At 40.4% G+C, this 23,292-nt stretch overlaps 1 protein-coding gene across 6 annotated transcripts in view; it reads left to right on the top strand.

The window, feature by feature from the left end:
- The window catches only part of LOC119647411 (ecdysone-induced protein 74EF), a 717,970-nt gene that overhangs the window by 657,296 nt on the left and 37,382 nt on the right, over positions 1–23,292 (top strand). For 3 of the 6 annotated variants that reach the window (XM_038048293.1, XM_038048289.1, XM_038048291.1), the window contains 2 exons: positions 12,058–12,381; positions 21,456–21,671. In XM_038048293.1, coding sequence (XP_037904221.1) covers positions 12,058–12,381; positions 21,456–21,671 — 540 coding nt within the window. Of the gene's footprint in view, positions 1–12,054; positions 12,382–21,455; positions 21,672–23,292 lie in introns of all 6 variants that reach the window. The other 3 variants (XM_038048292.1, XM_038048288.1, XM_038048290.1) reach the window with 1 other exon arrangement.

Genomic DNA, 23,292 nt, shown 5'->3' with positions numbered 1-23,292 from the left:
TTTTGATGGTGAGTCCGCAGGGTATTTTCTTTTTCTAGTGGAGACGTACCTAGCCAGCTAGCATGGCTTAGTTTGAATCTGCATACCATCATGACTATGTGATATGACTACGATTTTGCAATGAATGAGATGAGTCTCTGTTCCTTTGTTCTGATCATCGAAATTGTTTTTATATTTATTACGTCTGAAAATTCTGTAATTTTATACGTACTTAAAAAAAAACTCGCTACGAATGGACCATGGGCTACTGCTTTGATTCGTTACTCTGCACTTTTGCTACGGAGAAATTGTTGATGGGAATGTCGTGGAGTTGTTGCAAGGAGGACCATTTGATATCTTTTGAAGTATATTTTTATAAAATTTGTTCAGTAGGAACTTTTAATGGATGTTTTTGGACTGGTGCTTCAGGCACTCTCAAGTGAATTTTGATACGCTTTCACAGCAGGAGAAGGGATAGAATTTTATTCACCTGTCGCCTCCATAAAATGGGACCAAAGTCAACTTGGTGAAATATGCTCTCATTGAGATCGAAATTAATTTTCAGCTCAAACAAATTATGTCTAATGAATATAATATATTTAGGGATTTAATCGACTCATTGAAACTGTCATTACAACATAACTTTCCCTCGGGCCTCACCATTCATAATTAATCATAATTACCTGATACACTCAGTCAAAAAAAGGACATTATCAGCGCCGCTAGCACTAAAAGTGAAGCTTGATAGACTGACCAATATGGCAATGCCACATTCCCATGACCATGTGCGCGCACACCGATCCATTATGTCACATACATGGCACTGACATCAGACCTTATGCTTCCTACCTTTTTCTTCCGCAATTGCCGTCGACGTCGAAAATGCGCAATGATTTTTTGCCACCATAAAATTTCGAACAATACGTTGGGGGTTGAACCTCCTATACACAGTCTTCTTGGCCCATGACCATGTGCGCGCACACCGATCCATTACGTCACATACATGGCACTAACATCAGACCTTATGCTTCCTACCTTTTTCTTCTGCAATTGCCGTCGACGTCGAAGATGCGCAATGATTTTTTACCACCATAAAATTTCGAACAATGCGTTGGGAGGTGAACCTCCTATACATAGTCTTCTTGGTATTCTCTCAATCGCTGGATTCAGCGATAAATTAAGATAAAACTTATCACTTGACCAGGCATACAAGGAAGGTAATCTTCTAAGCAAAATTGTCTGTTCAGACAATGAAATTCGAAAACTTCTGGTAAAAATTGACAGCCAGAGCTAGAATCACCAGGGATTCCAAAAAGGCTTTGCCGTCAATAAACACCCAAACTGATTTTTGTAACAATGGTAGCAATCAGAAGAATTTTCAGCTCTGAAAAACTATTGTGCTCTATTGATGACGCTGTTACCCTTACCAAAACTATAGTATATCAACCTGTCCCATAAACAACATAAATGCGAGAAAGTCGCCTATTTCAGGAATCTTGGCCTTTCGTCTCTCGGGTATATTTTCCTTCTACGCAAAAGCGTCGCACATTATAGCAGGATGTGTATTAAGATTTCACTGCTCTCCTCACAGATTCTATAGATCATGTCCAGAGATATCTCCACCTCCCTAGCTGATAGTATAGCTTGCATTAATCTATAAATATACCGACCACGATTTTAAGGCTCTTCTCGGGTAAGTTCGGAAAATTCGGAAACCACTTTAGTTCATATGTTCGCACAAGCATCGTTGACTACGACATTCCAGGCAAGTTGGTCTACTATTGTTCCTGCAAACGATCCTCCAACTACTTGAGTGTCATGATCGCGATGACCTCAATTTCGCAGAAAGGTTCCCGGCCTACAGAGCGGCTATTTGGCTCCTATCTTTGCTAGATAATCCATTGGATCATTGTTCTATATCCCGAAATGAATTGGATTTCAGGAACCATTTGTTCCCTTCATCAGTGCTACAAGTCCTTCATCAGTGAACAAGTGGGTCCCAGAAATTTCGAGATTAGAAGAACGACTGAGAGAATGGTCAAGGAGTGTTCACGGTGTTCCTAGCGTAAAGATTAAGGGATTTAAAACGGAACACCATCCCCATCGCTAGTAATGGTTTTTATTTAAAATCAATGCGTTCTTGCCATATTTTTAGCAAAAAGTTTTAAGAAATGAAAAAGCAACATCGTATGCGTTGCTAGAAGTAATTTTTATTCAGCAAATATCGATATTTCGGGAACAATTTGTTCCCTTCTTCAGTTCCGGGGGTGTCTGAGAGAAGCAGACGCAGTAGTAAAGCTCACTGTGGGAAACAGCCATATAACCACCAAAGATGACGTGACAATGCTCGTCAAGATAAAATCCTCAAGAAAACTAGTGGCATACAAGAGCCCAGAAATTTCCAACCCAGCCGCAGACCCAAGGATAAGCAGCGAACTTAGCAACTGGCACGACAATGTCTTCAAGTGCATATAACCTGGTTTTTCTTTTTATGGCGCCTCGGACTCAGGCTTCTCAAAAATCGCTAAATGCCTTTAATAGGCAAGTTTTGAAAACACTTTGGAGCAATTCAAGAGAACGATGAACGAGGAATCAGATACCACAGGAAACTGTACGGCAAATATAATACTGGGCGGTCACTGAGGCGATAAACTGACAAAAGCTCCAACCGGCCAGCTAGGGTCCCTCATATCCTAAACAATAGGACTAGTCACGTTCAAAGAATGGGCAACTCGAGAATAACTGAAAGGGTATTCCAAAGGGGAAATTTATGGCTCCGAACCCGTTTGGGGGGAGGTGATCGTTGAACCAAAAGAACTAGAAGTAATGGATTCTGGAGACCCAACTTGAAAATGGGCTGTATGGCTACCAAAAAGAAGACGATACCTTCCACCATCTAAACGAACGATCGTCTAAAAAATGGTTAAGTGGGTTTGACAACAATTCAGTGTAAGGCGGGATTGGTTGAGTCGTTTTTTATTTGTTCGACCGGAGGTCCAAACAGATATAACTATATATCAATAAAAGTAAAAGCATTTGGTATTGCTTCCTTGAAATTATTATTATCAAATTTCTGCAAGGATCAACCGAAGTGAGTGCCTCATAAGGAACTATTTATAGAAAGGCGATAAGTATGGCAATAAGGCTCCCACTGGAGATAACACCAAACAGTCCCTGCACCAGAAAGGGCAAATACGTCACGAAGCAACCAAGAACGAGCTTAGTTGCAGGCAAATTAAAGTCAGCATCTGTACGCCATATTTCCAGAGTACTGAATGCTTCGCCAAACATAAAGTAGGCCAAACTCAAAAGTAAACCCCGATTAACTGCACAACACAAATAGGTATGACTGGACTTCGCTAAAAATCATATGTCTTGGACAACTCAGTGGGTCGATGTCGTATTCTCAGACGAAAAGGAGGGCAACCTTGATGGTCCTGATTGTTATGGTTGTTACTGACAAGAATTTGAGTCAACATAACGTGGTACGATCCAAGCGAAACTTCGGAGGCGGTAGTATCATGGTCCCGGGTCGACTATCCTATGATGATGCTTTGAAGCTCGCAGTGATTTGAAAAAAGGTAACCTCGCATGCATACGTTCCACTTTTGTAGGAAAATGAAATGAAAATTGCGGTAAAAAGTATGTTTTTCAACAAGACAATGCCTCCTATTGAACATTTGTGGGGAATGCTTTGTAATGACCAATAAAAATTCAACCAAAATTAGACCAAATAAATTATTATAATTAAATATTCAAAATAACAAATAATAGTCAAACATTCTGACAAAAAATAACCTCGAGGGCTCCTCTCCCCCGAAATTGTCGACTCTTTGTTTTTGACTCCCGCAGAACTAATGGATGGCCAAAGTGCCTTCCGCCCACAATACTTATCAACGGAGAAACACCAATCAAGTTGGTCCCTGTCTCAGGCAAATAACCAAAATTAAGCAAAAGGGATCGCGAGAGTTCAATCTTCTTCGAAATCAGAGAACAAAATGAGAATTGAGGACGGAAGGGTACAGCATTTGCCCTCGACTACCTCCGTATTCCATCAAAAAATCCTGTCACTTCATTCCGACAAAGAAGCAAGAATATTCAGTTTTCAAAATTCTGAAACGAAGTATGTAGGTAGTCGTTTCACATAGAGGTAGGGAAAGACAATTTCTCCTCAGAGGCTCGGACGGTGATACCTTTCAGCATATAGCTGCAAAGGCCCATAGATCCAGGGAGTTCTGGAAGGCAATCACCTAAGGAACGTTAAGTCTCAAAGACAACCACACCAAACAGCCAGCTCTTGTGGTATACCACCATGGATATGACAAGAAACTCTACTCAACAAGATTGAAAAGAAAATTGACGCTTAGGAACACTTCCCTAGAAGTGAAAAGGCATGAAAACCTAAAATTTGAAAAATGAAGTCAAGTGTACGTGGAGCCTAGCCAGGAAAAAATGTGTAGAAACTATTGTTTCTCTATCCGACGTAACAAAACGAAGTTGTAAACCGGAATAGACTCTTCCACTGATTCAAGTAACCAGAACTTAGGAAATTTCGGGCTTGAACCTAGGGAATGTTGGGTCCAACGTTGGGTGCAATCGCAATTTCAATTAAGGTTTATGACGAAGGTCCGTCAATTTGACTTGACCTCAGAAACGGCATAGAGGAACACGAAAGTCCGGGGGGTTTTAACGTGAGTACCTGCCGTAAAGGCTTAATCCCACGGTCTTCTTCGGACACGGATTGATTTTGGGACTACAATCAGAGCCCCGCCATGCAAGCACAGCAGTCCAAGTTTATACTGAGTGCAGGCTCAACATTTATACCAGTGGATGCGAGGCCTATCTGACACCTCTGCCGCAACTAAGGGGTACGGCACCCGAGTTGTACAGCGCAACTCCACGCTTGAACTCCGAGGAGCTCTGCCCGCGATGTAGACTTAACCACAACCACCATGAAACTCCCACTATTGGGCCAACCACAAATAACCGGGCCGAGAGCACATCCTCCAGGATTTCTCCTGGAGCATATGCTCTCAGAGGGCCATCCCGGTTCCCATGGTACTTCAGATGAGTTCCTTGCAGACTCGGGTCTGATCGCTCTCCTCGAGTACGTGGGGACGGCATAGAGGAACAGTAGGCAAATATCGAAACAAATTTGTTAAAAAAAATTGATAAATTTAATGCCTGACGGATTTTTTCCTGTTACAAGAAATTCGAGCCACACAAAGTATTAGCTTCAAAAAACTTCTTTTTTCACCATTTCTATTGAGCTTTAATAATTTATTTCTTTATAATGGGAAATGTATGTAATTTTCAAATTAAAGCCCACACACATTTCCACTCTAGGCCAAAATTTCGATTTGATTAACATTCATATATTCGTATTTCGGGAACCATTTGCTCCCTTCATTTACATAGATTAATATCTCAAACAAGCAAAGAAACGGTTCCCGAAATGTGGGATATGTTATTAAAATAAATAGACAATTGGGCCCTTCCTTCAATGTAAAATCTCACACTCAAAAAGGGAGCAAATGGTTCCCGAAATACGGAATATACTAATTAAATAAAAATTTTAGCCTGCAATGAAAAAAAAACATCGTTTTCACCCCATATATTATTGTTTAAGGCATCTCTGTTTTGTGAAAAATTACTCCTATGGGAATCCATGCTTAGCAGATCTATTTTCTCTAGGTTTGGCATTTTTCTTAATTCTTAAACCTTAAACTGAAGAAGAAACCAAATGGTTCCCGAAATACCGTACATGTAGTCAATACAAAAATATTTCAGCCTTCAAAAGAAGGATTTTCCACTTGCTTTCATTTAAAAAAAAAAGAAAAAATTCATGAAAACTTTGAGAAATACCAACATTAGTTTAGAAAAACCCGGACAGTCCAAAGTACTAAGGTAGGAGACTGCCCGGTTCTTTCTGAACTTTCTATTTATTCAATTTTTCCCATCGAACCCCCGAAAACGCATTAGTATTTCCAAAAACTTTTATAAGTGTCCTCTTTTTTTTTATTAAAGCAAGTGGAAAACCCTTCTTTTGAAGGCTTATGTAGTTTTTTTTTATTGGATATATAAACTGTACTTCGGGAACCATTTGATATCTTCTTCACGGTCTTATACAATTATGAATTACAAACGCAAGAAGTTAACTTTTGTTTCCAACCTAATCAAATTTCATAATAATTCAAAATGATAATTTTCACATTCACCTCACAATCTCCAATCATTCGCTCCAAATTCCACACTATACCCAATTTTTCAACAGATCAACAGTCACCAGAAAATCCCTTAATCCTTTCTTCACTGCTATTATCCAAATTAGCCAATTAAAGTGTCCAATAAAATAAATCCGATTCATGAAACTACTATAATATTTTGCATTAACCTTCCAAACTTATTATACCATAATCAGGCAGAAAAATACCACCAAAAAAAATATTAAATCTTTTGCCGCTAAAGAAAAGATTTAAATAACTCAAATAGCCTAAGTACGACTATCTATCGAATATGTATCTGTAATATTCAGATACAAAAAAATATATTAATCCGATTTTCGTCTAATTGAAGAAATTGATTGTCACACGCCTGCTTTGATACACGAGCAATGCAAAAATTAACAATTAACATTACGTTAGTATCTATAGATATCTGTGTATCTCTGTATCTAATCTTAATGCAAAAATTATATATTTTTGGGTGTTACGAAATCTTTGTGTATTATACGATTCATAAAATGCGATAATGGGCCACCAAAGAGGGTGTAGTTGAAATTGATTCAATTATACAATTTATTGGTAATTTAAAATATGTCATTTATAATTTTAATGGAGAGCTTTTTTTTTTTATTAAAGCTCAAGTTGTAGATATTTGAAATGACTCTTTTTTTATGAAATTATATCGATTCCTCATTGGCTACTATTGACTGACATAATAGTGAGTCTTTATTATTTTTTTTTTTTTGAAAATTATTGACATTAAGACAGCTCTAAACGAATTTTATTGTTATTATTGTTGGCGAAAATGGGTGTGTTTTGCACGCAGCTTTGTGTTCTCTATGTGGATTACGTGAGAAATGTGAGGGAATTTAGGGCACATGTTATGTACGTGAGTTTTATTGAATGAATTGCGAATATAGCATGTGGTCTTGAGATGTGACGAAATGTATTGTTATGTATTTGAATGATTCATAGGTAAATCCGAAGGTGAGTTGTTGAGCATTGTTATCGTGCTTGCAGCAGTTGTTGTTTGCGATAGGAAAGACTATAATTCTTCCTGAATCTGAATTCCACTATCTATGTTGACCCTGCCCCCCTCCCAGCAATAGAATTTCTCATTCTTTCTTAACAGGGAGTACTATGTAACAATGGATGATTTTCGTACTTTAGACCGGGCCCTTTGTCGCGCCATTAACCAAAGAACCCGGATAGAAACAATTTTGACCCAGTTTTCCGAGATCTGTGACTCATACAAAAAACAATTTGTTCCCAAGATTCCTCCTCAAATCAGCAATTTTCCTGGCACCCTCCCCGTCCCACAATAGTAGTTTAAGCTCCTTTTTGCGAAATTCTCAATATTAACGGAGATATAAGCGTTTAAAGTTTTCCCAAGATTCCTCCAAAAATCAGCAATTTTCCTGGCACCCAGACCCCCCAACCTATAGACCATTTTGAAGCTCAGACCTTCCCCCGATAGTAGTGATCACGAATTAAGCTCCTTTTTGCGAAATTCTCAATAATAACTGAGATCTCTCAACGAATCCCAATAGAGCGTTCAGACAATACAGATCACCGCCGAAGGCACCCGCCATGCCAATACGCCTGGCTTGAATTTTGCGGATGTTACCGAAGAAGAAGTTCGACGAGCCATAAACAGTTCGTTAGAACTGGAGGGGCCCAGGTCTGGATCGGATACAGAATTTCTGGTACAAGAAATTTACCAGCATACACAGTCGATTGGCACGCAGTATAAATGAGGTCATGAGTCGGCCGGAGGAATTTCCACCTTTCCTCACTGCGGGGATTTCCTACCTTATCCCTAAGAAGGACACGGTGCAGGACCCCGCAGACACAAGACCGATCACTTGCTTACCAACCCATTCATCACGTTCATTATTAGTGGAAGGATCAATGCGCACCTCGAGACCAACAACATTTTGTCCGAGGAGCAGAAGGGCTGCCGAGTTGGGTCAAGCGGTTGCAAAGAGCAACTCATTATCGACTCCGTAGTTATAGGACAACCAACTAAAGGCCAAAGAAGCCTCTTTAGTTGCTATATCGATTATGCCAAGGCTTTTGATAGCGTTCCGCATACCTGGCTAATCGATATCCTACATCTGTACCGCATTGATCCGAAACTAATAAAGTTTTTGGCGACAGTCATGGAAGGGTGGCATACCACCCTGTCAGTCCGTACATCTGAGGGTGCTAATACCTCAGAGCCCATCCGTATACGGAGCGGCATCTTCCAGTGGGATTCATTGAGTCCCCTTTGGTTTTGTATGGTACTGAACCCCCTTTCATGACTACTGAATGATCCTAGAATGCATGGTTTTGAAATAAAATATGGCCTACGTACTAACTGCGAACTGACACACTTGATGTACTTAGATGACATCAAGCTGTATGCTGGGACTGACAACCATCTTAGAAGTCTATTGCGAATAATAGACATGTTCAGCCGTAATATTCGGATAGAGTTTGGATTAGACAAGTGTCATACCGGACATAGCATTGGTGACATCCACGTCCAAGCTATGACCGAGACAGACTTCTACAAGTACCTAGGAATTCTGCAAGGAACCCATACTCGAGTTGGTGAAGGATATTCTGCTGTCCGAATTCCTGCGACGTGTAAAGCTGGTGCTGAAATCGTATCTCTCGCGGAAGAATAAAATAAGCGCTTTGAATGTATTCGCTATCCCTTCACTGGCTTATGTATTCGGAATATTACCGTGGACAAAGACCGACCTGGAAAACGTCCAGCGGCGGATACGAACAACTATGTCCAAATTCCGAATGCATTATCCAAAGTCTGCCATGGAGCGGATAAACCTGCCTCGTGACATCGGAGGTAGGGGCGTGATTGACGTGGCGGCGCAACATCATCACCAAGTCGACTCGCTGCGCGCTTATTTTTACAGCAAAGAGCAGGCGAGTCCCTTGCATGCGGCTGTCTGTAAGGCAGACTGTGGGTTGACTCCACTTAACTTGAAAGGTCGATCTTTCAATCCTCTGAGTGGAGTGAAGTCGGACCAAGAGCGGATCGATGAATGGAAGTTGAAGGCAATGCACGGTAAACACGTGAATTGTCTTTGGCAGCCATTTGTCGAACAGATGACTATGTGCTGGGAGCTCTTTGCTGAAACGGAGGGGTTCATGTGTGCCATTCAGGAAGGCGTGGTCGCCACCCGAGCTTATAAAAAGCTCATCATGAAAGAACGGATGGAGAACGGCCAGTGCAGAATATGTGGTTCGGCGTTAGAGACGTTGGACCATCTCAGTTCTGGCTGTACTGTTATGGCACCGATGCAATACATCCCCAGGCATAATGCTGTATGTAAGGTTATCCATCCAAACCTTGCATACAAGCATGGGCTGATCACGGGAACATGCCCGGTTTACCGATATGACCGGCAAGCAATACTTGATAGTTCTGCTTACAGCATGTATTGGGACCGGCAAGTTCTGACTGATCGCCATACTGCACACAACAAGCCTGACGTACTGTTAGTTGACAAGACAGGTCGCTCCGCGTATATTATTGATGTTGCTATCCCCAATAATAGCAACATTGAACGGAAATACGTGGAGAAGAAGGTGAACTATGAGCCATTGGCTCGGGAAATCAAAAAAATTCGGCGTCTCGAGCGGGTGGTTGTAGTTCCCATAATATTGTCAGCTACAGGTATTGTACCTAAATCCCTCACGGCTTCCCTTGATGTCCTGATACTTTCACACAGTCTGGTTCAAACCATGCAGAAGTACACCATTCTGCATACGTGCTCGATGTTGCGGGGAGTACTCGACGAATTCTCCCACTGATCTACCATCGGCCACCACCACCAGTGCCCCTTTAGTTTTTAAGTAGGTAGGATCGTCCGAGCCTAAATGCTTGGTACTTAGTGCTAGTATTAGGTAAAGTCCGGCATCTGTGGAGATTGTGATAACACGGATATATAAGCGTTTAAAGTTTTTCCCAAGATTCCTCCAAATATCAGACCCCCCAACTTATATATCACTTTGAAGCTCAGACCCTCCTCCGATATACATATTATATTGTATACAACATTTCCCTCAAGGATTTTGAACTCTAGCCTAGCTTTGGCCCCCTTGAAGCTCAGACCCTCCTCCGATATACATATTATATTGCATACAACATTTCCCTCAAGGATTTTCAACCCTAGCCAAGCTTTGGCTCATTATATGGGCGGATTTATGCTCAATATAATTCGTAGTCATGTCGTGTTCTGCGACTTATATAAAGGACCATTTAACAGCTGCTCCCAAGACAGAAATGAGGTAGCGTCTCACGATTTTCCTCTGCCCTGGTACGAAACCGTAAAGCCGTCTTCACCTAAATTATTTACAAGATCACAACCTCCCCCAAAGACCCCTTTAACACCATAACTGATGCTCTGCATTCCTAGCCGTTGTCTCACTATCATTGAAACAACGAGCTCGAGAGGAAATTAACAAACCGACGTGTTGCCTCAGCTCCCCATGCTCAACCAAATTTATTTACTACGCTACTATTAAACTATATTGCAATTATGACGAAAGCCCATCAATCCTACAATTCACGATCATCTCTGCAATAGCTTGGATAGTATACATTCAACGAAGCCATGAAGTCACTCTCGCGTTTTTCGGCGAAACATGAGGGCCCCGTAACACTGAACGAAAAGGTAGACCGGTAGACTCTGAAAGAAATCAGGTGGTGTTGCATAATTATCCGCGTTTTTGGATGCGTACCTTTCTTGGGAATCTCATCATAAATTTCTCGTGAAGATACAACAGATATGTGGTAATTTTTTTTTTGGATTTTCATGCACGAGAAGATGGCCAAGTTTACGAAGATGTACAATATGTATCTGTCGCTTTTCTCTCCACCTTCGTAATGCTTTTTCTCTGCATGGGCTTTTTCTTTGTGTTGCTCTTGCAAACTGGAGACCCTACAAGCAATTCTTCATTCCGCTTTGCATTTTATTACCGCCAAAAATAACAATGACACTTAATCATAAAATATAATATGTAATACCTCGTGGGTGTCGAAATATATTTGCTTAATAGTTTTCATATTTTTTTTCTTCCTCTCTTTCTCAATTTCACTTTCGATGGTACCACATTTCACGCTTCAATAGAATGACGGAGGCAAATCTGCCTCTATTGAAACGTTCAAATTTTTTGGACGATTAGCCCAACCCTTTTGGATTGGAAATTTGCATATTTTCAAAATGTTTCGTTACTTGCTAGATGTTTGCTGAGATAATTTGAAATTGAAAGCAGCATTTCCGCATGATTTCAGATCTTCAGGTTCGATATATCTTAAATTTACAAAGATCCACAGCAAAGTGGGTAAGAGTTATATGCTGGAAGCTTAGATGGTTAGCATTGGGTGTACAGGCGGTTGGGGTATTTCAACGATTTGCAATGTGTAAATTTGATTTGCCACGGGGCGTAGAGGAAAAAGCAACATGATTTAGTCATTTACAGACCCGAAAAAAGAGGCAATTGTAATTAATTGAAGATTTTACGGTTGCCACAAAGGTGTTGCGACATACAGGAAGATTGATTTGCTACTTGGTATTTTTGCCAAGAGGCAGTAATGACTTTCATGAAGTTTTGAAACGGAATAATTACGATGTTGCGGTTTTGTTTTGTTTTCTGGGGTATGTAGTTGACTTTGAGAAGCCTACTGTCAGCTCAGTGAAATTTAGGGAAAGTACTATCTACATTTGCAAATTTCAGAAGGTTTAAGATAGATACTCTATTCATACTAACTTTTCAAACATAACACCAACAAAAACTCACAAAACCTCTCTCTTTCTTCTTTTCAATTCTCTTCCAGTAGATACTGAAATTCCAATTATAAAACAGTCATCAAGTCCGCCACCACCATCACATCGATTACAGCCACACCAACAAACCTCGTTATCAGCCGTTGCAGCTGCTGCAGCCGCGGCAGCAGCACTTCACATCAAAACTGAACATCCAACGTTAACGCAACAGCAACAAACAACACAACATGGTGGCAATACAACAGTGAATCCTAGCAATCATTCGCATCAGCAACAACAAAGTGCAGCTCAACATCGGCCTCTTTTGCACAATTTATTAAGTGGTGCACCAATCCATCCAACACCGTATCACCGGAGTTACTGTACTTCAAGCACAGGTGAGTATCCTATCTTTAATCTTTTGTTTTATTGACGACATTTTAAAAATTTAATCCAAGACAACGCAAAACCTTTTGCATAGATCATCCTAAGATCAACAAAGCGAGCCGTAGCTTTCCGGAAAACTATCTAATCCAAACTGTCAAAAGGTGTCAATACTCCCTAACAAATATACCGAGGAGCTACGTATCTTTACGCTATCCTGTCGACATACCGTAAGATGACCCACTTTACCCGAAATATGAATTTCAAATCCAGAAAACTTCAACGTCTACATCAAAACACAATTTAAAAAGTGCAAATGCCAACCTCGGAGAGACAAATGACCCAAACGGACGAACTAAATTTAAAAAGTTAAAGAAGTACAATGGCACTACCCAACTATTTACAAAAAGGTTGACATCCATACGACTACCATGAAAATGTAAGGAGTGTTTTACCAAAGGGATACCAAAATATCCGTACCAGTAGTAGAACCAAATATAACCAGCTTTCAAGCCACAAAGCAGAAACCGAAAACTCCTCTAAACTGCAAAAATTCAAGTCAAAACCTATGCCCTAACGTATTGACGCATCTAAGTCATAAGCCCAGAAAACCCTAGAAGGACAACTGAGAAATTGAACCCATAACAGTCAATCCAGCGAAGCAGGATCCTCCTAGTATTTTTGACATTTTCATCATATCTTTAGCTAATACTAAGTCGCTTCAGACAGGCGAAAGTTTTTGGATTACTCCTCCGTGTTTTCAGCCTGATCAGATAGATCCTTCAATTCATATCTGCTTGGATAGAAAATTTGAGAAGAATTTTGAGAAATGGAGAACCCATTCCCGTTTAGAGTAAAAACCGTAAGTTCTTAGAAAGTAAGTACAGAGACCACTTTTGTTTGAAGCAGGAACAAACTAAAGAATTCCTAGCGTGATTGAAACTGGACATAATTGGAAATTGGAATTTAGGACTGGTCAGCTACGAATCAGTATCTTATCTTCATCAAAGTGGAGGAATAAAAGCAGGGTTAGGGTTGAAGAGAGTCATTGTTTGGTTATCTTCGGTAAACTCCTTCCAATTTGAGGATATATCATACGCAGTGTAGCAATAAGTTCTGTCAGTACTTTGAAAAAAAAACTAAACCCTAAATAAAATAGCTCCAAAAAGCTGAAATTTTTCCAATAGGTACAAAAGAGTAGTTATTGGAAATGATCGCCACAGTTCTTCACACAAAGCTTCAGACACTTAGGTCACTCACTCATCGATCGCTGGACAAACTGTTTCCAGCTGCATTTCACGCACGGCCTTTACTATATTGCCCTTCAAAGTTGCCAAATTGGAGTGCCAACGACCTCTTCAAGCTTATTCCACAAAGAATAATCCAATGGATTTAAGCTTGGGCTCTCGGAACGCAAGTTAGCCAACGCTATGAAATCTGGCACGTTCACTGACAACCAATTTGAATTTTCTTGGCCTTATTGGCTGACACAAAATCCTGCTGAAAGTACCAATCATTATCCTTGAACCAGCTTTCATTCAGAGGCGCAACTACAGTCTCTAGCTTCTCTTTGTACACCGCTGAGTTGGTCTTGACACCGGTTTCACAAAAATGAACGTCCGTCACGCCCTGGTAGGAAACTGCCCACCATACCTTCAATTAAGGAGGGTGATGTCCCCTTTGAATGCGTGATGCTCGATCCCTAGCCTCATAACATGACCTTCCATACAACCATCCATAAAAAGGATTTTATGATGTTCATCTTTTGCGAAGCGTTTTATCAGCTTTTTGCATCGTTTCAATTTAGGCATAAGTAAAAGGCTTTCACAGCGTCTGTAGACCCTTAATTGGAGATCGCCTCATGGTACGCGTGAAGACGTTCATTTTACTCGCTAAACACTTCTGTTTGTGCAGCGGATTCGTGCCTCTTTCGGCCGATCTTCAATGTCATCTGTTCCTGTTTACCAGCGGCGGCCTGAAACTTAAGTGTGGGTAAGAGAGGATCCTAGTTGCCGCTGTTTTTCGCTACTCACTTCTCTTGTTACGACGTTTCGCGCCACCTCTCATTTATAGGATCATCTTCTCCCCACTTCTTCCCTTCCTATTCCCTCATTCTCTCTCTCTCTTTCTCCTTCGTTTCTTGCCTTTTCTCCCATACCTTATCTCTTTCTTCTTTTTAAGATTTCAGTAAAACGACATGACCTACAAGCTAACAACTTTGGAATGCATGAAAATTCCGCGGTTACTTTCCTTTCAAGGAAGTGCATGTATGCAACCCAAAACTTCGACTTTGTTTCATCTCTTCTCCTTAAACTTATCAAAAACTGCTGAAGGAATCATCAAACCAAGTCCAACATTAACTGACACTCATGGACTTTAGAACCTTATAGGGAATTAGGTCTAATTCGGCTACGTCCTGGAAATAAGACCTCTACTCGTTCGCCAATAACCAGCGTTCAAAAAAACTGCTCCGCCGGGTAAGCTTCCCCTGCTACCTTTTATGGTAAATCTACTATCCCCAGACTCTCCACACGTTATCCTGGTTCTAATCATGATACCTTCTATCAGATGAGGCAGTTCTCTCTCCCCAATCTGTAGTCCTTGTTATTTATGTTATTAAAACCTCAGATTACGTCTAAAAAGGTTGCCAGTGAATACGGTTTGAAAAAAATTGAAGGGTTCTCATCAAATTTAACTCGCGAATGAGGGGCACGGTGTGACAAGGCTGTGGTAGAAAAACGACTCGCCTGTTGCCCACGATTCTGGCTTCTTCCGACGTATCTTTCGACGTAAAGTTCCCAGGGTTTGGAGGTATCAATAACGATTAATTGCCTCACTTTGTTGGAGGGAGGGATTCATGATGGATGACACCCATCCTGCCGAGCTTTTTTGGTCTTGGTGAATTTTTTGACTTCCACTGGGCTGACTACACCTTGGTCTCCACGTCGTAGTCATAAACGCAAGACTCATCACATGCAATTATGGTTTTCATGAGGTTTCCATTAACATTAGCCATTTCCAAGAGCTCCTAACAAACCTCCAGGCGATGCGCTTTTTGATCCTCTGTCATCAGTCGTGAAATGCGCTTGGCTTCAACCCTTCTCATCTCTAATTCTTGGGTCAAAATCTCCTGGCATGACACAAATGAGATGTCGCATCCGTCTGCCATCTCTCGAGTTGTCAAACGACGATTGGAACACACATAGGCCGTTCACTTTGGCCACATGAAAGTCGTCAATTGAGGTTGGAGGCCTTCCTGAACGAAGGTCATCTTCCATAGATGTTCTGTCTTCCATGAACTGTTTAAAGCATTCGTGGCATCGTGAACAACTCATCACCTCATCACCAAAGGCTTGCTGTGGTATCTTGTGTGAACAATTCGCCAAAATTAACGCAAAATTTCATGCAAACACGTTGCTCTTCCTTCACGTCCGTGACAAAAAACGCGGAACACTAAATCAACTGAACCATCGGTTTGGAGATGGCTAGAGCAACAAAACAACATGGAGATTACTCAGGAAGGTTCAACATGAAGGCGCGTAATTTAAATAGTCCTGGAGCTTTCTGATCAAACCTTGTAGGTCCAACAAAAACTTCATCAGAGATTTCATTCTACAAGGGTAACTGAACTGTTTGCTCTCTGTTGGAGGACACTTATAATGAAGTCAGTTAGAACGAGAGCATGTATCCTAGCCTCAAAAAAGAGTAACCGATTTGAGGCTACTTGCACATATCGCTCCAGAGTCGTTCAAATTTTCAAGCTGCGCTAAATCAGCAAATATTCCTGTATCCGGTACAAACCACCCGACGTAGATATACATATCCAGGACCAACATTTTTATTTTCTTTTTTCTTTTAGTTTTTTTGTCCCTAATGCATGCATAATTCTCTCGGTTCAACAGTTAGTAGTTCCGCAGGGCAACCCATCCAACGTCGAACCCAACATATGATGATGACAAGGACATATCTTTTCTCAGGATGAAACACGTATCACCCGATATTATAGAAGGTTTCCTTCTTCAAATAATTGATCTCAGTGGACCGATTAAAAAAAAAACAACGATCAGCACACCCGTCCATTAAATTAACCATTGTTCTTCTGACCGGTATCCGAAAACTCTGATAAATTCTCTGACTGATCATGATGTTCTCACACTCCTATCGAAAATCCCTGGATCCCTCATCATGAAAACCGAATGTCCAGTAGCTTTTTCCTGACCAGCCAAGATTAAATATTCAACCCCGAACTGAAAAGATTTTATCCAGGCAAAAAGGGAAAAAACTGTGCAACCCTTTTTAGTGGTCAGTCGGGGTCTATTTTGCCTTCGGACATAGTCCTTCAAAAAGGAAGATTCAGCTTAGGATGAACGGAATCAAGGCGAAATGGTCAAAGAGCAACACTGACCTCCCCTGACCTTGGGTTCTTTAATATAAAATGATTAATAGCATTTAGAGAAACCCCATCAGGAAGATGTTGACCGAAAGAAAGGGTTCACTTCCTTGCATTGATATGGTTTCTTCTAATTTGGTATTGTGCCCACCTGGATGTAATAAAAGGATCGGAGAATGTCTACATATGCACGGTAAAGGGACTCAGTGGAAGGTAGGAAATTATCCGTAAAAGAGCTGGATAAATTTGAATGAAGCAAACGCTGGGTTTTGGAAGTTTGATCAAGCATCTCTTAATCTTGTTTGGAATTTTATATCACAAAATTGACCCATGCCATTAACCATTGTCTGAGAATTTAGGTGGCCCTTAATCCCCATCCACTTAAAAGCAGACTGCCATTGAGGGGCAACTCTTTCTTTCGTCCTTCAATGCGTGGACCACTCCATACTCCAATTTTTTTCGGAATTCAAAAAATATCCTCAGTAAAGTCGTCAGCAATGGGCACAATTCATCCTAATTTTCACCTTTAGCAAATTTATTTTCTAAATTCCTATATTTTCCCGTTTCTACACAGAATCCATCCACTTAAATATTCACACCATTTTCAAGTCAAATATCCTTAAATGTATTAATTACATTCGTCACATCGTGCGGGTCAATTGGTAAGATAATCCTTTCCAAACTACTTAACCTAAAACTAGCCCTCAGAAATCCTTTCCGCTTCCAAAAATTTGATACTTTGATAGAACATTCCATAATCCGTTAAAACCTTTTGAAAATTCTCTTGGGAGAACTGCCGATAATTGTCATACAAACATCCTTTTGAAAACACGAAAACTACCCACTGAGTGAGGACAATCGAGCATTCTTTGGTTGTCCTAAATTTCCAAAAGCCGAAAAAAAAAACGAGATTCCACAGGTCTGCAAAAAGTGACCGCAACTCGAAGGCGGCGTATTGATGACGGGAATGCACTTTCTGAAACCAATCTCGAGCAAAAGGATTCAATGATTGCCAAACACTTGAAAAGGATTTACCTTTCAATGAATGGCAGTTGGAATCCTTTTATTGGGATTATCTATTTGTTACACAAGGCTTGAGTCATCGTCAGACCCCTCATCATCACTCTTGTGGCACGTCCTCCTCCCAACTGCAATTATTGGCTCTTGAAAAAGGATCAAACCGTGCACATGCTGATTTTTTGAAAAGCCGAACCAATCACTCTTCTGTTCTGATAGAGGGTTGCAATCGGTGCATCATATTGCGGCACGGGTTTCGTAACAAAGGGACCCTCTTGAAAATTGTTTGATTTGGGCCAAAAGTGTTGTTTGTTTCCCAAATTTTGGCAAAACTCAATAAAGGCAATGTGGGACAGATGTTTCTCACCCTCAGTTGTCAGAAGCATGCTATCGATTGGCAATGATGACTCAATACAATTGAGTCATTTATGCAACTTGATCCGCAGAAATATGAAAGGATTATTGGGCGTACTCGTGCGGACATCCTTCGAAACTCTGAATAAACCAGAACATCTGCCCTGAGATTGCAAATTTTACGTAAATCCATCAAAATAGAATCACGGTGACATGGTTGAGAAAATTGTATTAGCATCCCTGTAAGGCTTGCCAAACGTCCAGCCCCGAAAGGATTAAAGGTCACCCAACAGATGCGCAATGAGTTGTATAGGCTGAGTTACAACCTTTGTGATTAATCGACACATCTTTCATGATTTCTCCAAACTGTGACGGTTTATTTACTTTTCGGTTATGCATCGAATAGAGGATGAATAGTACAAACGCATGAATACTTTCACAAAAACTGGGTACATATCCTTCGGGCACTACTTGGACTTATTGCTAAGCAAACGGAAATGTCCAGTTCCCAGAAAAAAAGAGGCAAATCACAAAGCATAACGTGATACCACGAAAAGAACGAGAAACGCTATGCCGGCAACATTCTCACACGCTGACATACGAAACTCTTGACCGCTAGGATATAACAAAAGGATTTCTATGTGGCCGCAAAAAAAATCACGAGCAAATATCGAGAGGACTGACCATCATCGCTTAAAGCGCTTCGAGGTGCTGCTCTATCTACTTTTTTTTTGTCTTCAAAACAAATCGGTAGCGAAGATGGCATGTGGAAATTTATTTTAATTTATTCACGAAGGACGCATTGCCTTTTTTCCCCGTTGTCCTTTCGTTGCGATAATCTCGACAACGTAACCCATTTATAACGCGCAGGAATGCAAAAGGACAAACAAAAAAAATCGAATCGTGCATGGTGTACACAATTATAATTGATTCATCGCCTGACCAACGGTCACTTCATGTTTCTTTATTTTTCCTCAAAGCCCGCTTCCTTCCGGATCCCTTTTTCCCTCCTGAGTGACCCTTGTCTTACCTCCGGATCAAATGCGCGGATCTTACAGGAAATTAAAAAGGCTTTGATTTACGTTGATTTTGTCGTCGTTTTTCCTTTTTATATTCCCTTTATACCTGATTTTCAACGATCGCGTTATCCTTTCCTATCATGGAAATAACGTGTTCTGTCTTACTGGACTCCTTGACCATCACGTAATTCCGTTGTTCGTCGTGATAATAATAAAACGGACCCTCTTTTCCGGATCGACGTTTATCCCTTTCTCGGGTGGGTATTTGATAGGGATCTTTATTGCAATCATCATCGTGAAAAATCATTTATGAAGCGATTGTGATCTTTTAAGGAAGAGAATCCTTTTGTATTTGGAAGGATAGCGGCGGTCAATAGTAGTGTCCAGTCCAGTTTTTCTTCTCAATGCTGTTAATCTTCTGGCGCAGAATGGTTGAGGTAGAAAATGATGTCAGCAGGAATTTGATTGTAAGGACTCTGTAGGATCCTTCGTATTTGAAAATTGAAATACGGAAAAGTCGGTTGAAAATTAAGGATATTGTGATTTCATAAATCTGATGCTGGGAATGAGATTAATTTGGCGTTTTTTTTTCGGAAATTTACTGGTCTCCTCTACTTGGGTGGAACTAAGGTCGCTCATGGGCTGTCAATTTGGCTTACTGTCCATGACAGAACGAGTTTGACTCCAACTTCATCGAGATTTTAATCCGTATTGAGTTAATATTTGGCAGTTCTTTGACAAAACTAGTTTTTTGTACAATTAATTTCAGCCGGTCGGAGTAGAAAATGGAAGTGCTTCGTCTGCTCGGTTATTCCAGCAGTTTTGATAAATCCTCAGGACTGCGAATCCTTTTGCCTTTATAAAACTCCTTCCCTTCCTCTCCATACCAAAATTTGAAAGACATTCCAGATGTTTTGGATCAATAAACAAAACAGACGCTGCTGAAATCACTTACCCCATTTCGTCCTTTCCCACAATTTCATTCGCAAATTGTCAATCAAGGATTCAACTTTCCCACACTTTTTCTACCGATTTCCTCCAAAAAAGGGTTTATAATGATTCATCATAATCCAGTGTAAATATTATTCTCAAAGTCATTGATGCAAAGCTGTAGACACCCCAAAAACTGCAGTTTGCCTAAAAATCGACCGCTCTCTCGGAAAAAGGACATGCATATGGTATGACAATGCAAAAATCACCTACACCCTTGCCATGTAATGAGTCCCTAGTTCGCAATCCTTTCCTTTCTGCAAGACCATCATCACTAATCATAAATTCATTCCTTCAATGCAGTCCTTGACAAAAATTGGATTTTTAAAGAAAACATCAAAAATCGTCAATAAGGGATCAAAGGACAACAGTTGTCATTGATCAGTTGTGTGGTCCTTCCAGACGCAGATCATCTGCTCCACTTAACCATTTCAATGCGAATATCCCAATCTCTGTGCATCTATACGATAAATGAAATTGATCCTTTATCAATTGAACAAGACGAACCCAAACAAGGATCACGGTCTGGAAATCATTTTATTCACCTGTTTTTTTCTGGCAGATCCTTTACATGTTCTCTCGTTAAGTGAGAAAAATCCAGACATCCTGCGAAAATAAATCCCAAATGATGACCTTAATTTTTTGATATTGAACACAGTTTAGCGCAAATCTAGCTCTTTTGAAAATCGCAAGTAGTCCTTTTTTCACTATATTTGAAGGATAATTTCTATAGAGAAATCTTCAATCAAAAAATTGAGGAAATTCACATGCTGCGATTAAAAGAGAAAGAATAGAAAGAAAATAAAATGAAAAAGGTTGTCCTGGATTTTCATGTCGACATCGTTTAATTTCGGGTCAGGGTAGCAACACAAAAAAAAAAAACCGTCTGCATCCAGACCGTCTATCCGCCAGTATTCAATCGGAAAAGGAACCCTTTTTCGAATACCATCTTAAAGGCAAAACTTTTGCTTGGTTGGATTTTTCAATCCCATGGTGTCCTTTTGATATTACCGTTGCAATGAAAGATGCATTTCATATATCCTTAAAATGCATGCATTATTGTCGTTGCATTGCATCCTTCCTTTCTTGTATATGATTTTTTGTCTGTTGCAAGGATTATGATCTACAAGAATTAAACTAGTTTCTCAAAAACGGAGGGAATTGCTTGATATATCAGCTCCTTTCTGCCTTTTTCTTTGCTGTATGGATGCTGGATTAAGGACTGAACTCATTTCATATCATTATAGATAAGTTAATTGGTACTTAATTGAAATTAATTTCAAACATGATTCAACTGTATTTTTTGGTTTTCTTGCAGGATCTCTACCGCCAAGTCCAGCCGACAGTGGAGTTTCAGATGTGGATAGTTCGAGTTCGGGGGGTCAACCATGTAGTGATGAATTGAAAGCTCGTCTTGGCCTGCCACCTCATTGCCCGTCACAGGGTCATGTAGCTACGGGACCGTTCTTACATCCCAATTTTTACCACAGTTCACCACCCCTGAGAAATATATGGAATAACCGAAATGTTGGATGTAAGTATCTTTTCGTTTTCTAGATAATGACGATGATAACAAATGGCTGGGGAGATAGTCTGAATCCGGAGATGATCCTAAGGATATCGGGGGCTGTTTTCTGTTTACTTTTTTATTCCTTTCAGGCGCCAGCAAGTTTCTGACTCCTCTCCTCCTTTTTCTTCCACAAATTGGACTCCTTTCTTGGCCCTGCTTTTGATAATGGACATACTTCTTCAGGTGTTACAGAATGTGTAGACGTTGAAAGTACTGCAGGAAGAGGATCATTTACTGATATCAAAGGAGGGGGGGCGATCAATAACAGATGAAGGCCGAAGTTCAGAATCATCGAATATGGTTGGGTTGAAAGGACATATTCCACTAACACGAAATCCTGCAGTTATATTGGATAGAGTCAAAGCAAGTAGGAATGCAGTCAGTAGTCATTGTTTGTCCTGGATTGTTCCTTACCCAAGAATCACAGGCAGAGTTAACATATTTTTTAAGCGACCCGAAAACACTCCTGTCCAAAGATTGCAACTTATGGCTGCAGTGCGGAAGAAATGATAAAATCACAACCCCTATCAAAAGCCTCAATAGACAAGAGGGAGTTGTGGTTATCAAAGAGAAGTAGAACTTGGTTCTCTTCTGAACATCTCGTAAAATTAATGAAATGTTTTACAAACTTTATAAGCTTAGTCTCCATCATCCAACCCGATTTTTTAGCATCTCCATTTGAGCCAGGTTGTGCACCTGGGAGAATGTGTTCCTTGGCCTTGATTCGTGGAAAAACATAGAAAGAAGGAGTCGTTGTACCTCCTGCTGAAACGCATGTTGCGAGCGTCACCAAACATCCTCTTTCAGTCGAGGTTATACTTTCTTTTTGCTAGAATCCTTTTCATGCATCCACTCTGTCTGGTTTTTGCTCTGGTGTGATTCCTATCTCATCAAGGTTGCATTTATCTTGGGGCTCAAATTTATATTTATCAAATACAGATTTTCATCATCATCATCAATGGCACAACAACCGGTATCCAGTCTAGGCCTGCCTTAATAAGGAACTCCAAACACACCAGTTTTGCGCCGAGGTCCACCAATTCAATATCCCTTAAAGCTGTCTGGCGTCCTGATCTACGCCATCGCTCCATTTGAGGCAGGATCTGCCTCGTCTTCTTTTCCAGATTTTTACAGATTTTAGTAAAGTAAAAAAGTAAAAAATCTTAAAACATTTGTTCTGTTGAAACCTTTTGTTCTCGCCAAACTGGTTGCTTCCGGAGTGCGCAGGGATAAATATCGGTGTCTCTTCATGAAGTTATAAAACCAATGCGATCCTGCCATTTAGTTTACTCCTCATGACTGAGGTATTTTCGCCAAATTTGCTTGCGCATACTGACAAGCAAATTTCCTTACCTATTTCGGTGAAAGCCCAAAGTACACATCTGCAGCCGATTTTAAGTATTCAGACAACAGCAACTCTTGTTCTGGGGTAAATACCTGTAAGGAAAGGTAGATTACTCAACTGCAAAATCACACTAAACACAACAACTTATAAAGAAGAGGCCAAGGATCGACTTCGGGTTATAGCGCCATAGAAGAAGAAGAATAAAGGGTACATATGTGTAGGTAGGTACGTAGGTACCTA

The sequence above is a fragment of the Hermetia illucens genome, chromosome 2, assembly GCF_905115235.1.
Source record: "Hermetia illucens chromosome 2, iHerIll2.2.curated.20191125, whole genome shotgun sequence".
Lineage (NCBI taxonomy): Eukaryota > Metazoa > Arthropoda > Insecta > Diptera > Stratiomyidae > Hermetia > Hermetia illucens.
The sequence above is the reverse complement of the archived record's forward strand: the minus strand, read 5'-3'. Positions and strand labels throughout refer to the sequence as shown.